Source organism: Coccinella septempunctata, chromosome 2 (genome assembly GCF_907165205.1).
Source record: "Coccinella septempunctata chromosome 2, icCocSept1.1, whole genome shotgun sequence".
Classification (NCBI taxonomy): Eukaryota; Metazoa; Arthropoda; class Insecta; order Coleoptera; family Coccinellidae; genus Coccinella; species Coccinella septempunctata.
Genome location: NC_058190.1, coordinates 53,178,247 through 53,195,880, shown reverse-complemented (window position 1 = coordinate 53,195,880; position 17,634 = coordinate 53,178,247). Strand labels below are relative to the sequence as shown.

General features: G+C 42.1%; 1 protein-coding gene across 1 annotated transcript in view; it reads right to left on the bottom strand.

The window, feature by feature from the left end:
- Positions 1 to 17,634, bottom strand: part of LOC123307858 — a 90,972-nt gene that overhangs the window by 17,539 nt on the left and 55,799 nt on the right. The window contains exon 2 of the mRNA XM_044890323.1: positions 11 to 225. Coding sequence (XP_044746258.1) covers positions 11 to 225 — 215 coding nt within the window. The remainder of the gene's footprint in view (positions 1 to 10; positions 226 to 17,634) is intronic.

Here is a 17,634-nt window from a genome sequence, read left to right as displayed (position 1 = left end):
ATTCTCTTACCGTCTTTTCATTGACTACTCTTGTGACAGCGCAACGGTACACGTCTCTAAGATCAAGCTCTAGCACAGCTAGGTTTCCAGTAGAGTCTGTGTGTGGACGACAAGCTGGATCGGGGTAGTTCTTGAGCCCTTCCAAGTAAACCTGCTTCGTGTTGGATGGTACAATAGGCACCTCCACCCTCATCTTATCAGGGAAACACTTGACCTTCGGTCCCACTGAAAAAAAATCCCGTTTATGTAAATAGTTCACATACAGAGGAATATGGAAATTTCGTTGAATGGGGAAACTCGACAAAGGCATATTATGGATTATAATCTACCTAATGGGTTGATGAGAGCCCCTTTCTGTAAACTATTTGTGTTCCCCTTTGTGAATGCAATTTAATTAGTTTGTTGATCGCGTTAGGAACCGTAAGATAGGTTGAGCAATTTGGGGGAGCATGACGATTTCCTCTAATTTGAATTCCATCGCAGAGTATGAATTAGTTTGAAGGAAGAATGATATTCAATAATTGGGTCTTAACCCACGTTCGAAATAATATGCAGCGTTCGTTTCGATACTTTGCAATGAAAAACCGTTATTTCACGAATCGAAATAGTCTTCTAGAAGCTCATTTTCTCATGGTATAATCACCACGGGGCATGAAAGAATCGATTCAGAGACTCAAAAGTGAAGATTACTGCTGCGTACACAACGAAATAATACGTCCGCAAGCTAGAAACGCACCAGGAAGTTTGAGATGGACGTGATTAATTAAGTACATGAATGCTCACCCTCGTCAACGCATAAGCAAGAGGTATTGTCCAACATCAAAAGAAAAACTTGGAATTGCGTAAGTTGCGTGGACGTTCTATACCTCATTCAAATTTATTTTAGCAGTCGGTTGGCTATGAAATAATTTTCTCAAGTTTTTGTAACTATAACGGAGTAAGGTTGGCACTCATGAAATGTCGTTAATGTCATCACGCCGTTGCCACAACTAATCAATTCTTATTACGAAAATGCTGAAAGTGATTGAAAAAAGAGACAGGGTTTCAGGAAAAGCTATTTAGAATTCAGGCCCGCTCATTCAGTTATACCCTGATATTCTAAAATCCACAATACGTCAGCCGGTAGCGAACATATTCAATGTAAGAGAATTTATATAATGTTTCATCTGAATCTAAACGACGTATATGTATTACAGCTGAATATTTCCACAATCAGAAAAATTGTGAATGAAGAGGATGACAAAGAATTTCCTTCTATTGGGAGACCCAAAAAAGTGGTGGCAGTTGAGAATTTTAAATTTGGGTGAATTAATGCGAAAAATTACTACAGGATTTTCGATGAATGTCATCGAAGAATAAGTTCCCGAAAATTGATTTTTCTATTTTTCATTTGACTTGTCCTATACACTGTAAATGTCTTAAGGTACCAATAAATACCTAATTATTATTATTATATCAATGTTTTAAGATGAACAGCCACAAATACGCGCCAGTTGTCCTCTTAATTGTTTATTCATGTGAAATTTTTGTTTAAAGGTGAAGTTCATCTTGACTTGACCTTCAATTCCTTTTACATTTATATTGATGCAAGATGATTTTTGTTGAAGAATTTAACATTCTTGTGATTATCTGTTAATTCCTTCGGGAGATACCCATTCCCAACCACTGCATCATTTGCATTTCATCTTGGGGTTGATATTTTTGAAATCTACAACTGATGTAACGTATTCAAACTTTAGCCAAAGAAGATGACGAACATTAACCCTCCTCAAGCTAGTGCATATTATGATATTATACTGATCTCTTGTATTTTCCATGCAAAAAACTGGATTTGGTATACCTTCAATCAGTTTGTATAAACTTCAATTATGTTCGTCACATATTTTCCGAACAGAATCGACATTGTGATAAAATACGAAATAACAGAAACTTTTACGTAGAACGGGCAACATTGCTTTGATTTAAAACCCAAAAATGTTTTGACAAGCGTCATAACCACATTTTCGTACTATACAGGGTGAAATGTGTCAAATTTCCATGGACAACCGAGTGCTAAAATAAAAGTGAATGGGGTATATATTGATGTAAAGTCATCAACCTTATGGCTTTATGACTGCGTCTGTTGTCAGCAATAGAGCTATAGCTCTCTCCCTTCTGTCTAAATACACCCCCAGCCTCCTTCATGTTCGCACGAGTCCACCAAGCCGGTAATATCTCTTTAATCTCGCCAATTTAGGAAAGGCTAATTGGCCAATGTGACTAATTGAAATGTTTGGTGGAAAAAGCGATCGCGGTTTAGCGAAACGCGGTCGGTTAGTTAAAGGATGAGCGTGCTCTGGCAGACGCGCGCCGTGGGAAATTGTCCGAGAAATTATGCGAAAATTGATTGGAGTTGACGGTTGGTAGGTGACGTGGAAAAATCGGTGCCGAGATAAAATGTTGCAGTTAACCGGGTACAAGATAATTTCAATTTGAGATGAGATTAGCGGCCGGAGTTTTAGCGTAGATGGGAGGTGGAATTATGGCAAGATGTGGATGAGAGAAAGTGGGATTTTCGTGTTTTAACAGATTTACATCGATTTTTAGCAGTTCCTTATTGCTCCATTTTCTGAGCTATTTCCTAACATATTCGCGATAAGGATTTCCATTCTTTTCGGATAAGAACAAGAATATCAACTGAACAATCTGTATTCTACCGCACTGAACATCTCACAGCGAATATTCCTGCAATATATTGATGGAATCTTACATTATTGAGCAGTGTATTTGTACAAAATCTCAAACAGATCCAATAAATATAAGGTTAAGGGGTAAGCAGATTCACGAAAATATGCTTAATACCCTTGGTGATCAATGTCCTTCGTATGCGACTGTGAAAAATGGGACTGCAAGCTTTAAAAGAGGTAAATTTTCCATTGAAGATGATGACCGATCGGGAAGGCCAGTTTCTGTGTCAGTCCCCGAAAATATCGATGCAGTTCATGATATCATTTTATCAGACCGTCGAATTGGGCTAAAACGGATATCTGAAGCACTGAATATTTCATACGAACGGGTTCATCATATAGTTCACGTCAATTTGGACATGAGAGGAATTGCTGCAAAATGGATCCCCAAATGTTTGAATGTTGACCAAAAGCGTGCAAGGGTAGAAGCATCGCTTTCGATCTGTGCTCGATTTGAAAACGATGTAGACTTCTCAAGCCGAATTGTTAGTATAGATGAGACTTGGGTACATTTCTACGATCCAGAAACAAAGCAACAATCGATGGAATGGCGACACTCTGGTTCTCCAAGACCTAAGAAGATTCGTGTTCAAGAATCTGCTGGAAAAGTTCTTGCTTCAGTTTTTTGGGATTGCCATGGAATGATAATTATTGATTTTTCAGATGGATAAGGGTAAAATAATAACCGGAGATTATTATTCGACATTACTGACCACACAACGGAAAAAAATTTAAGAGAAAAGACGCGGAAATCTATCCAAAGGTGTTTTGTTTTGCAACAGGACAACACCCCTGCACACAAATCTCTTGTTGCCATGCAAAAAATTAGTGATTTAGGGTTTGAATAACTAGAACACCTCCCTTATGCACCAGATTTGGCTCTATCTGACTATCATCTCTTTCCTCAACTGAAATAAAGTTTAAAAGGTCTTAAATTTTCTTCCAACGAGGAGGTGATAAAAGCTGTGGAGGTCTGGTTTGCAGAGCAAGAAGAAACGTTTTCATTTTGGCCTTTAGGTCTAGAGAGTAATATATGTATCCAATTAAGAGGAGACTATGTTGAGTAATAAAATATCTCCACATTGAAATTTTGCTTGGTTCTATATTAGACTAAGAAGTTTTTACTTATATCCTCGTAAATCCAGAAGTTCTGATACGGCGATAGGCATTTGGCATAGTAATTGGCTTGCCATGCTCTGCAGACCTTGCAATTGGCCTTGTGGACATGAAGGTGACCGTAAAACCAGAAGCCTAAGGCATATGGTTGTCCTCCTGAAACGTCCTGTACCTTTAGCTCTTCGTGTACCATCTTCTGGATTCCACACTCGACAACAATCCGCGTTTATACTCTTATGTTTCTATGGATAAGCAGCAATTACACACGACAATCGAACTGCATGATCGATGACTCTCTCCAAACCCTCGCCATCTGACTAAGACGACAAGAAAATAACGCGAAATAACGTTCCGTCCTTTCAGGAAACCCGGCTAATAACGGGGATAAATCAGAGCGCGGCCGCGGGCGTTAAGCCGTCTCCAAGTGTCAGACGGGCGATCTATCGGCTGTTTGTTTCGTTACGGCAGACAAAACCGGCCTATTATATTGAAAAATTGCCGTCATTATCGACGCACATCATGCGCAACAGGCCGTGATGTCCTCGCCCGCTCTTCATCCGAGACTTGGACGGCCGATGCATGTTTGTTTTGCGCTCGGGCGACGTGTTTGCACAGGTTGACCCACGTCTAAATGTCACCTTTGATCTTTGCCGCCGAGATTACGCGTGCAGTCTGGTTATGACGGATGTTTACAAGGGTCGGCCGAAGTGGAGATAGGTCAGGTGAGGCGATTAATACAGGTCAGCTGATTACTGCTAGATATAGTCTAGAACGCGTGGGTGTTTGAGACTTTTAAAAGGTCATAGGATAGCTATACGAGGATGTATTGAAAAATTCTTAGGGTACTATAGAACCAAACGAAATTTCAATGTCAAAATATTTTATTACATATTCTCCTCTTAATTGGATACATTTATTACAGCGAACCAGAACCGTCTCTAGACCTTTCTTGCTCTGCAAACCAGACCTCCACAGCTTTTATTACCTCCTCCTTGGAAGAAAATTTACGACCTTTTGAACGTTTTTTCATTTGAGGAAAGGGATAATAGTCGAATGGAGCCAAATCTGGTGAATAAGGGAGGTGTTTTAGTAATTCAAACCCTAAATCACGAATTTTTTGCATGGCAACACAAGATTTATGTGCAGAGGCATTGTCCTGCAAAAACAAAACACCTTTGGATAGTTTTCCGCGTCTTTTCTCTTCAATTTTTTCCCGTAGAGTGATCAGTAAGGTCGAATAGTAATCTCCGGTCATTGTTCTACCTATATCCAAACAAATTATTCATGATTTATTCATGGCAATTCCAAAAAACTGAAGCAAGAACTTTTCCAGCAGTTTGGACACGAAACTTCTTAGGTCTTGGAGAACCAGAGTGTCGCCATTCCATCGATTGTTGCTTTGTTTCTGGATCGTAGAAATGTACCCAAGTCTCATCCATGGTAACATTTCGGTTTAAGAAGTCTACATCGTTTTCAAATAGACCACAGATCGAACGCGATGCTTCTACCCTTGCCCGCTTTTGGTCAACGTTCAAACATTTGGGGATCCATTTCGCAGCAATTTTTCTCATGTCCAAATTGACGTGAACTGTATGATGAACGCGTTCGTATGAAATAGTCATTGCGTCAGATATCCGTTTTAGCCCAATTCGACGGTCTGATAAAATCATGTCATGAACTGCATCGATATTTTCGGGGACTGACACAGAAACTGGCCTTCCCGATCGGTCATCAACTTCAATGGAAAATTTACCTCTTTTGAAGCTTGCAGTCAAAATTTTTACGGTCGCATACGAAGGACATTGATCACCAATGATATTTAGCATATCTTCGTAAATCTGCTTACCTCTTAACCCTTTTAAATACAGGTAGGTACTCGATAATGGCTGGACACTCCAATTTTTCGATTTTCACAGTTTCGGTGGACATCTTTCTTCTTTTAATTTATTGCGTAACTCCGGTTTACTTTTTTGACCTTAAACTTCACACTGACACTTCTTATGAGTTCGTTGCTATGATAAAGCAATATTTGTTTTATACATGTCTAGTCTAACTAGATATCGATACATCCTCGTATTTCATAATGAAATTGTCCGTAGAATTGTCGCTCTAATAATGCAAGGTAGTCATGAACAAGCGTAGGAAATTCCCAGAGATGTTGAAAACATCTAAACAGAGCTGTAGACCGTTTTCGGGATCATTGTCCCTCATCAGTACACTGTAGTGATAGATACTACAACCGGTGGCAGGACACAGCTCTGTTTCGACATTTTAAAGTAAAACTTGACACTGCCACCTCTTATGGAATATTAAAGGTTGCTTTGGTATCGCAATATTTTCATAATCCACAAAAACGGTATCAACTAACTAGATATCAATACCTCCTTCGATCTTTCGAGTAGAAGTGCAAAGTTCAAAGCGTCAAACAGCAACGTTTTTATGAACGACCGGCGAAAGTATGGCTCGACCCACTTATCCCCACATCGGCTAAACAATCGAACGACGATCGTGACGGCGCGCCCGCGATTAGCGAACCAGGGAATTTTCTGGCGATCCGCGTCATTTTACGTACCCCCGACGCCGCGGCCGGCCGACTTTTATCTCGCACGGCTCGTTGGTCGCGCCCCGACCGATTATCCGAACCCGATTATTCAGGCCGCGCGCTCAGACGCCCCCGTTTCTCGCGGCGTTACGTTTCGGGATAATCTGGTACGTCCAAGCGTATCGGGGTTGATGGACGATGGGGATTAGGTCTGGACGGTGCGGGTGAGGGTTGGATACCGGCCTTCTGTTGGGCACGGAGTCTTTATGCCGCGTCCAGACCACAGCTGGAACGCCAACATCGAATTGAGTACAAAGTTATCACGAAATTCGGTGAAACTTTCGGTGCCAGAAGAGTTAGAAAACGTTCTTATGTATTTAACAGCGTCCACGCCGAATCCAGCGTATCCCACTCCATATTCAACTAGTGTTCAAACGAAATCGCTGGCCTATTGATAGATTAAGGTGAGCCAGTCAAGAAAGTATGGCGTGAAGGTACAGAATCTGGTTTCGGGAACACAGGTTGTAGATTCCCGAGCCTCTGATGAAACACAGGACTACTGCAACAAGTTTGACCTTCTGTGACGTACAAATGAGCTCACCTACCAGCTTCGACCTTTTGTGGGTAGATTATATAGAAGCATGATACACTTTCTGGAGTCCCATGTTAAGGTTTAGAGAACCAAACAAATCACAAAGGACTTCTCAATGGTTCTATCTTCTAGGTATAGTTTTTCGATCAATGCTACGACATCAGGTCAAAAATACGACCTTTAAATGTACAGATCCAATACCGTTCTTGGTAGTCCTAGCTATGTTTCCTTTGCAAGGGTTTTGAAATTCTTTTCTGGACCAATGTGCCTAATCATCCGATAACTCGTTACCTCTGGAGATGAAGAAATGTTGCCCCTTGACTTTTTCCAAAAAAATCTTTTCGGCCTACTTCTAAAGTCTCAAACTATCCGACTTCATTCAACCAACGTTACTAGATAAGTTCTGGGTCCATAAACTCCGAAGTTGCCTCAACTTTCTTCCTTCTTCTTTACATTCACCAGATCCACCTCATTCCCTCCTCATGGGTTTTACTGGATATAACCTACTCTCTTCCACCAAGTGGCTTGCTGCAGTACCAAGGCTTTAAGAAAGTACTTACTTCGTCTTTAAATTGTTCCAACGATCCCATATGTCATCCTAGGCATGCCTTGAAAGCCTCAAACGTTTTTGATCCATACCTGCCATCAACTCATCGATCGTTATCTCAACCAATCTCAGTCAATTCTTACCCTTGCTCTGACAAGGTAGACCGAGTCCGAAACGATGTCCACCATGTACTCTTCTTAGTTGGGACGGTTTTTCCCTCAATGTCCCGGAAGGGGGTAAGTAGGCTGGTTTGATTTATTGTTATCTATATCTTCTGTCCCATCTGTGGTATAGGAAAATGCAACTATAAGAAGAGCCTCCTGATGGTGGAGTTCATTTGAACTCTGGAGCTGGAGGGCAGGCTTCAGATGCGCTGTTGTGAGAAGAGCCCTGATGGGTGGCACAAAAGACCTTAGATGACAGCCGAATGTTACCCACTTACTTTAACAATACAATTCACTAGGCCTGAATGATTCAGACTATTCTATTCCACAACCTGAATCTCTGAAGTCTTCCATAAACGAACATATTCAAATTTACACAATACGAATCCATATAAAATTTTTGGTGTCGTCTTATACTTAGATGCAATCTACCTCAATGAGTTGCCCGAAGCAAGAGAGTTACCAATGGAAACAATTCAGGCTGAATGTGGTTATTGTGTTGGTTAATCAGTCCTCAATCAAACTTAATTACAATAATTCGAAAGATATTCAAATGGAAGCACCGAATGAACCGATGTTCAGTTATCCTACAATTATGTCTGACAAAGGCACGTCAACGTGCCTAATAATTCGTTACAGAAACCCATTAATTGAACTCGAAAGTTACGTTCGGACATGTATTGAGGAAGGCTTTTGATGCCGCTAGAAGACAGTGGTGTGGCGAATCGTGAGGCACTGGTTGTTTTTCAACAATCCAATCGTAAGAACTCAGGGAGTAAAATAAGTGTCTATATGGTAATTTTTCCCCCTAGGATATTAAGAATTTTCACAAAGGAGACTTTTGGGGATTTGCTCATCTCTAAATTTGTAAATTGATGTATTGACAGAGAAAGCATGCCCCTTCTTCACAAAGTTGACGAAAGAAAAAATGTCTCAAATTGCCTCTATTTCGTGTAAAACTTAATTTATAAAAACTATCACTCCTATAAGAAATACGATAACGACGCCACTGTATGAGAAGCACTCTACAATCTACTTGCTGACCTATACTACACCAGGAAGAAATTTTAAGTGGTAGGTTGGCACATATACTGTTAAAAATGTTACTAAGATGAGGATGAGCAACAGTTATAAAAAGATTGCTTCTTGGAGTTCCCTATGGTTTCACGCTTTCATTAACATTCAAATAAGATTTCTCTGATAATTATCAAGATCTACTCCTCTGATTGACGGTTCTTTTATGATGCTGGAGGAAGTGCATTCCTTGTGTATACTATTTCAGAAACAAATTAGTATTAGGCAGGAGGATGAGGTCGAAAATACAAGATTATATAAGATAATTGTCCATTTTATCTACAACTTTATCTCTAGAGGATTAAACCAGTCAATTCTATTCATAAAGTTGCGAAATTGAAAATGGTGTTTAAATACATCTACAAGAAATTCTCTTCATTTATTCTGTTTATATTATTCTTCATTTTCATATTCGATTCAATCCTTGGCATTCGTTCTTCAAACTCGGCTTGAATCGTTTCCTAATTACAGTTAAATCATTCCGTGTATAAAACATCGCATTGGTCATTAATTTCCTCACCCTCGAAATTAATCAAACTTCCCACAATTAATTCAGCAGATGAAAACTTTCAACTGGAGTTATTGTCGGCCCCCCTTTCAATAGCAACTTGCCTCACACTGCGCCACCTGATGTAAATGAAAGTTTAAAGTTTAATTAAGAATAAATTGAAAGTAGGAACCAATTACGGTGGAACAGTCACTGTACCGTGGGGCATTCGTTATTCCCCGTTTCTTCAAACCCTTTTCGATGGCCAAATTTATGGGGATGTGAAATATGCGGACTGAAAACTTCCAGTGGGATGAAGAAGTGATTATTACGAGAAAGCCACGAAAAAATCCCTAGAGAATATTTATCGGTAACTGGCTTGTTATTGTTAATGAACGATGACACTACGAGACGAGACAGCACTAGAGGCCACAAGACGAGAAGAGACGAAACTAGAACCCACGAGACGAAACTAGTTCTCACGAGACGAGACAGTGTCCACGAGACGAAGCGAGACGGAGCCCATGAGACGAGACGAGACGAGACTAGAGCCCACGAGATGAGACTAGAGCCCACGAGACGAGACTGGAGCCCACGAGACGATTATAGAGCCCACGAGACGAGACTAGAGCCCACGAAATGATTCTAGAGACCGCGAGATGACTCTAGAGACCACGAGACGAGACATAACCCACGAGATGAGACTAGAGCCCTCGAGACGAGACGAGACAGAGTCCACGAGACGAGACTAGAGCACACGAGACGAGACGAGAGGCCACGAAATGACTCTAGAGACCACGAGACGAGACATAACCTACGAGATGAGACTAGAGCCCACGGGACGAGACGAGACTAGAGCACACGAGACGAGACTAGAGCCCACGAGATGAGACTAGACGAGACTAGAGCCCACGAAACGAGACTAGAGCTCACGAAATGATTCTAGAGACCACGAGATGACTCTAGAGACCACGAGACGAGACATAACCCACGAGATGAGACTAGAGCCCACGAGACGAGACGAGACAGAGTCCACGAGACGAGACTAGAGCACACGAGACGAGACTAGAGCTCACGAAATGACTCTAGAGACCACGAGACGAAACTAAAGCGCCCATGAGACGAGACTAGAGCCTACGAGACGAGTATAGAGCCTACGAGAGGAGACTAGAACCCACGAAATGACTCTAGAGACCACGAGATGACTCTAGAGACCACGAGACGAGACATAACCCACGAGATGAGAGTCCACGAGATGAGAGTCCACGAGACGAGACTAGAGCCCACGAGATGAGACTAGACGGGACTAGAGACCACGAGTCAAGACAAATCTCGTCTCGTTGGTCTCGTGGGCATCACTGATCAGTTTCGCAGGTTAGAACCAAAATATTCACTTGTTCAAAAGATTAGTTCGTTGGCGATCTGTCTAGAAGCATCCCGCGACACAACCCCTGTCAATTACCCGCCTCATCCCTACATAAAACGGGAAAAACCCATTTTCATACGGCCCAAATCCCTTATTTCCGTATTCCGGTTTGTTGCGTCCCCGAATTAGGATTCAGCGCTGGACGTCGGATCTTGTTGAAAATTCATGAAACTTTTTGCCCTTTTCTCCTGTTAAACAACCGACGACAAAGTAACAAAAACGGAATCAATTCCGACGCTGTCGCCGGCCGTAGTCCCGGCTTAATCGCGTCATTCCCATTCTTCGGGCCGAGGAAACTGCGCCATTTGTAGGTTTATGTGTCCGCGGATGCCGTCCGACGGGCTCTTTTTTCGGTATTAATCCGCCCATGGAGTAGATGAGCACGCCCAGTCGTTTATCGGTCGGTTTGGGATGCCGAATGTGCGCCGCGCAGTTTCAGTCGCGCGGTTTTTTTGCCGGCTGCGGAATCTTGAAGACTTCGAGATGACGGAGGTTAGAAAATCGATGTAGATTGAGAAGGACATGCATTTTTCTCAAGAAAATCCTCTTCGATGGAAGATAAGCTCAGTTTTAAACATATCAGGAGAGAGTGTGTACATCATTTTTCAATTATAATTACCTCTATCAATTTACAAATAGGGCAGGGGTTCTTTCCTATGATAATCCTAGAAATACCATGCTGGAACACATAAACAACTGATAATAACGAAGAAACAAGCCAAGATTCACAGCTATGAGAGGTTGAAGTCCATTCTGGTCTTGAATTATTGGATCTAGTCAGTTTTTGAAGATTTCGAGCACCAGTGAGACTAGTTCAGTTCAATTCAAGAAGAGATTTCAGTTTACTGCCCTATTAAGGTCTATTGTGCCACCCATCAGAGATATTCACATCACTGCGCCATCTGCAGTTCACTCTCCACCTCTAGAGCTCCAATAAACTCTAGTATCCGGACACTTGTCTAGATACTAGAGTAAGGACTAGTACTTACTAGTTCCTCCTAAAAACTTTTCGTTCAAGACATTCTTTGCTTTGACTTACAAAGGCAAGGACTGTGATCAGAGGTTTTTTCCTCTTCGTCACAGAAAGTCCACTGTCAGTTTCTGATAAACCCAGCTTCCTATACCAGAAAGCTGCTGAAGCTGCCACGAGCTGAGCTTCGGGTGATAGTGGGACTGCTGACGGGGTATGGAAATGTCATCAGATGAGATTTGTAGGCTCTGTGGATGAGAAGCAGAAACAGCTGAATACTGGTATGCAAAAATTTCAAAAATTGGCAAATTTCAGTTTAAAGCTCCTCAAGCCCGAACGGTTACTTCGAGATCGCTGTGGTTCTCATATTCATTACTAGAAGAGTTGCTTCTTCTGACTGTGCATCACTTTCCGATCTGTGATGATGTTTCTGGAAGATAAGCGATTATTTTTCCTAGGTGTAAACCACCTCGATGGTGGGGGATGTGTTGCTCTGATGGGATCGTTTAAGACCGAAACGCTGGCTTTTCTTCGACGGAATGCTCTCTGAATGAATGTGTGTTAGCTAGTTTGATTTAGATCGTAACATTTTCAATCATTACCTTCCGCATATGGAGGTTCTATCCTTTCGTGTACCTGCAAAATATCCCAAAAATACAATTTTCCCCAACGAAAACATTCCTCTCGTTTCAAATCCAAACTATTCCGTCCAACAGAAATTTTCCCTTTTTCCAGGACTAAAGTAGACCGACCCGTCTGGGAAATTTCTCCAGGAATTTCCACTGACCGTCGTCCCACAGTCCGTCCTCTTTCTTTCCCTTCCGTCCGAAAACCACAAAAGGGTTTTCCGACGACCGTAACGAGTAAGCCACCAGCGCATTCAAATTGACCTCCCTTCTGTTCGTCAAGCGGGCGTGTGATGCGTCCCGACGCGTCTTTTCTCGGAAAAGGCCCTCCCGTTCGTTCAATAACGCCTTCAGGACCTCGTTATGCGGTCTGGAAGAGTTGGATTCGAATCTTTCATTCGCTTAGTTCTGGACTCAAAGGGTTTCCAAGATGTGGATATATTTTGAATATCTTTCGCCTACTCCTATGGCTTACATAGCATTAAGATCTGCAAGAGGGACACTTCTAATGGTTCCTGAAGAGTTTCTAAGTACTCTCTAATTTAATTAGCACCTGCAGTGCCTCAGGGCGAAAACCCGTACCAAGTTTATCACGGAACTTCCATTTGTTCGTAACGTGGTTTCCTCGGAGAAACTTATCTCGAGCACCAGCTATTCTTTTCACTAGGAAGAATAGCAAACCTACCAGAGTAGCTGCTAGTCGGAGACAAAGTTCGTTGTTATTTAGGGTGGTAGCGATAACGAAGTAGTCAAAATCAAATTATGTACCAGTTTATTCACACCTCCGGAAACTGATTATATATACAACGGAAATATGTGTAGGTATGAAATATGAGCGAATCGATCAGCAAACATACATTCGGGAAATTCGATCCGATCACAAGCACTTAATAAAGTTTATACCGGTAACAGTGAAAAATCAAAGGTTGTTCAATAAAATGCGCCAACCAGAACTGACGAAATGGATACTAAGGATGACCTCGCGAAGTGAAATGACTTGCTATACGGTATCGGGATGTAATTAATTGTATTTCTCCAGAAATGAAAAGAAAAACAACCAGGCCGGATGTATTCGAGACTTTTATTCGCTACCCCAAGGGCTACGCTCCATGACTGATAGCGAAGAAAAGGTCTATTTTTAGCGCAACTACGGGATTTCACTGACGACGAGCGGTATCTCTGATTCTCTGCCCCAAGGGCTTACGCACCATGACTGATAGCGAAGGGAAAAGTCAGACTCGCGAAACAGGGTAGTGTACGGCAAAAGATAACAGAAAGCGATACAGTACAGCAGTGTCGAAGAAGTAACCGGTGTAGGTCTAATGAAGAAACTGAACGGTAAAGACGGGGACCTACCTCCTTTATTTCAGGCACTCGCGGAAAACAAACGAAAACAGAATACTTATCGCTAGCAGCTCAGAGGATCTACAGATAATGTTGCACACCTATAATGAAATATAAGAAGCTTTGGGCCTTAGACTCAATATTGACAAAACCAAAATCCTAATAAGTCCACCAGAAAGCCTTCAAACAGATATCAGCCAGGAGGATGAAACTTTAAAACAGGTCGAGCAATTCAAATACTTTGGAAGCTTAATAAATACTAGAGCTAACCTGGACACTTAAATACACATTATCAATTCGCCATCAAGGGCATTCTAGAAGCTAAAGTACAGAGTGTTCCAAAATCACGACCACGATCTGAAGACCAAGACAGCTGTTTACAAAGCAGTGGTCCTCCCAACGCTTCTTTACGGAAGCGAAAGCTGGACACCGCACAGGAGACAAATTAAACAGCTTAAACAAACGCAACAACGTCATCTAAGACAAATAATGCACATCAGATGGTTTCACAAAGTTTCCAATGTTGAAGTCTTACAGTGCGCGAGTTGTACAACAATTGAGACTCAAGTAACAAGGGCTCGACTCAGATGGAGCGGCCATATTCTGAGGATGGAAGATACAAGACTTCCCAAAATAGCTCTGTATGCCGAATTCACAGAGGGAGCTCGGAAACCAGGAGGCCAGTATAAGCGGTTTAAGATATACTGCATCAATACCTAAAATCAGTTGATGCCAATCATAACTGGGAACAACTAGATCACAGTGAAAGTCTTTGGTTCACAGCTATAATGGAGACTCGAGAATGATACAGCGGCGGCCAGATCTGGTTGGTGACTATCCATGCCCTGAGTGTGGAAGGATCTGCAGGTCACGGTTGGGTCTTCTCAGTCACAGGAGTGCACACAGTCCAAGTAGCCCTAGGAAATAAGGATTTGATAGAACCGATATTTTTTTCAATATTCTTGTAGATTTATTCTCGGTAACGGAATACAGCAATGAATGAATGAATAAGTGAGTATTCCTTCGAATATCTTTCGCCTACTCCTATGGCTTACATAGTAATCAAGGTCTCCAGGGGGGACACTTCTAATAGTTCCTAAAGAGTTCCTTAAAACTCTCTAGGATCAATCTAATTGCCATCTGTAATTACCCTGCACTTGAGGGCAACATCCACTATTCTTATGGTGAGAGAGACTCCTCTCTGTAGACTTTTGATGGTATATTTGTCGGCATATCTTGGGGTGTGACAATTAGTTCAGCCCTGTAGAAGCAACGCTCGTAGAAGAAGAAGAAGAATTAAATAAGTTGGGTCTTTTACGTGAACAACCATTGGACTTCCACTCTTCAAATCTGAGGAACAATCGCGATAAAAATACCGTAATTTTCCGGGAATTTAAAATCGAACGGAATCCAATCTCAACTCCGACTTCGCCGCAATATCCACATAGATGCGGTTTTCCACCTCATCGCCGATTCCAGATCTCCCAGTGGCGCCTGGGAACGGACGCCTCGAAAGATTCGAGCATCGTGATCTGCCGAAATGAGATGAATTATGACGGAGGGGCAATTTTCCGGTTTGAAGTAGTATTATCTATGCGGTCTGAAGAGATTGAATATCCGAAGACGTACAGAGACGAAGTTTTTCCTGGTGGGTTTTCCGCGATCCGTTTTCATCGCGTCCTAGATTCTCATCGAATCATATTTTCTGTATCATCCAATAAGCGGGGCGCAGAGATAGGGGGATGAACGGATGGGAATTGGCGTGTTAGGGGATGCCGACTGGAGGATTACAAGAATATCGGATTGCGAAGGTTACCATACCCGAGTTTCCTCCGGGAAAAATGAAATCGGTGTGTCTGTTATGTCATCTGTAACAGTGAGTCATCATACCGCAGCTCTTCTGGAGGAAAAATACAAAGCGATGAAAACAGCAATTAACAAGCCTGGCGATGTTGCACCCCAAAATGTTTTAATAACATAAAACGCGAGGTCCGTCAAGAAATAAGAAAAATCAAAGACAGCTGGTGGAAAGAAAAAGCTAGGGAAATACAAACTTACGCCGATAACCATGATTACAGACGTTTTTTCGAAGCTATTAAAACTGTTTATGGTCCAAGCAGAAAAGCTATCTTTGCTATAAGAGATGCTAATGGAGCTATTCTAACTGATGATAGAAAAATTCTCGAAAGATGGAAGGAGCATTACTCACAGGTCTTGAATCAAAATAACGACTCGGATTGATCCATTTTAGACCTGCTCCCCGCGTATAGTGCGATGACATCGCTTGATGACGAAATCTCAATGTCAGAAATCATAAGTGCGATTAAAAATATGAAAAATGATAAGTCACCTGGTCTAGACGGCATTCCAGCGGAGATATTCAAAGCCTTGGATGAAGACATTGTCAATAGTCTCCTAACACTATTCCTCAAGATCTGGGAACAGAGAGATGTGCCACAAGACTTCAGAGACGCCTTAGTTATCAACCTCTATAAGAACAAAGGCGATAGAAAGCCTTCAAACAGATATCAGCCTGCAGAATGAAACTCTAGAACAGGTCGAGCAGTTCAAATACTTGGGAAGCTTCATAAATACTAGGGCTAACCTTGACACGGAAATACACAACCGTATCAATTGGGCATCACGGGCACTCTGGAAGCTAAAGGATAGAGTGTTTCAAAATCACGACCTCAATCTGAAGACCAAGACAGCTGTTTACAAAGCCGTGGTCCTCCCAACGCTTCTTTACGGAAGCGAAAGCTGGACGCCCTACAGGCGACATATTAAACAGCTTGGACAAAAGCAACAACGTCATCTAAGACAGATAATGCACATCAGATGATTCCACAAAGTTTCGAATGCAGAAGTCTTGCAGCGTGCGAGTTGTACAACAATTGAGACTCAAGTAACGAGGGCCCGACTCAGGTGGAGCGGCCACATTCTGAGGATGCAAGACACAAGACTCCCCAAAATAGCTTTATATGGCGAATTCACTGAGGGAGCCCGGAAACCAGGAGGCCAGTATAAGCGGTTTAAGGAAATACTGCATCAATCCCTAAAATTAATTAATGCCAATTATAACTGGGATCAACTAGCGTTAGACAGGTCACAGTGGAGGTCTTTGGTACACAGTTATAAAGGAGACTCGAGAAGGATACAGCGGCGGCCAGATCTGGTTGGTGACTATCCATGCCCTGAGTGTGGAAGGATCTGCAGGTCACGGTTGGGTCTCTACAGTCACAGGAGGGCACACAGTCGCAACTAGCCCTAAGAAATTACAAGTCTGTTCTGTAACGGGACACAGCAATGAATGATGAATGAATGAATGAATAGTGAGTCACGCGAGAGGATTTTTTTCGAAACTAGGGCCATCTGAAATCATTAGTTTCTGCAAATGCTCCTCGTGTCAATATTTCAAACAGTCTCGGGTTCTTAGTAACACATTTGAAACACGAGATGGCGCTCACGCATCTTCGCTTCGTTTCCTATCTTCCTAACTCCGTAATCTTCGTGTTACACTTTTCAAAAGTGCCTGGTCATCGTTAAAAAACCGGAATTAATAACTCCCAATTCGCAGCTCTTTTCGAAGCCACTCGTCCGTACTGAAACAAAAGACATTTCGAGATTGGATCTTCCTCCGCCATTGTTCCGCGATGACGTAGATGGACAGGTCAGATAATCCCGTGGTTTCGGACAAAAGACTTGAAATCTTCAGTTGGCTCGGCGCACCGACGAATCTTTAGGCAGCTTTCACGTCGTACAATGAAGAGTTATCAGAGCTGTGTGTGGAAATACTGTTACGCAGGAAGGGATAATGAGGGAATTCTCGTATCTTTTCGATCCACGTGGTATATGTACGTGTGATTACCTGGCACGTCAATTTGTAACACTGCTTGTACACATTTCCATATCAAGAGGTATTCATTGGAGATATGCATCGTTAGAGCTTTATCCGTTGCTCCAGCGATGTATGGTGCACTTTGTTGATTCAGGAAGAAACGATGATAGATTATTTGATCT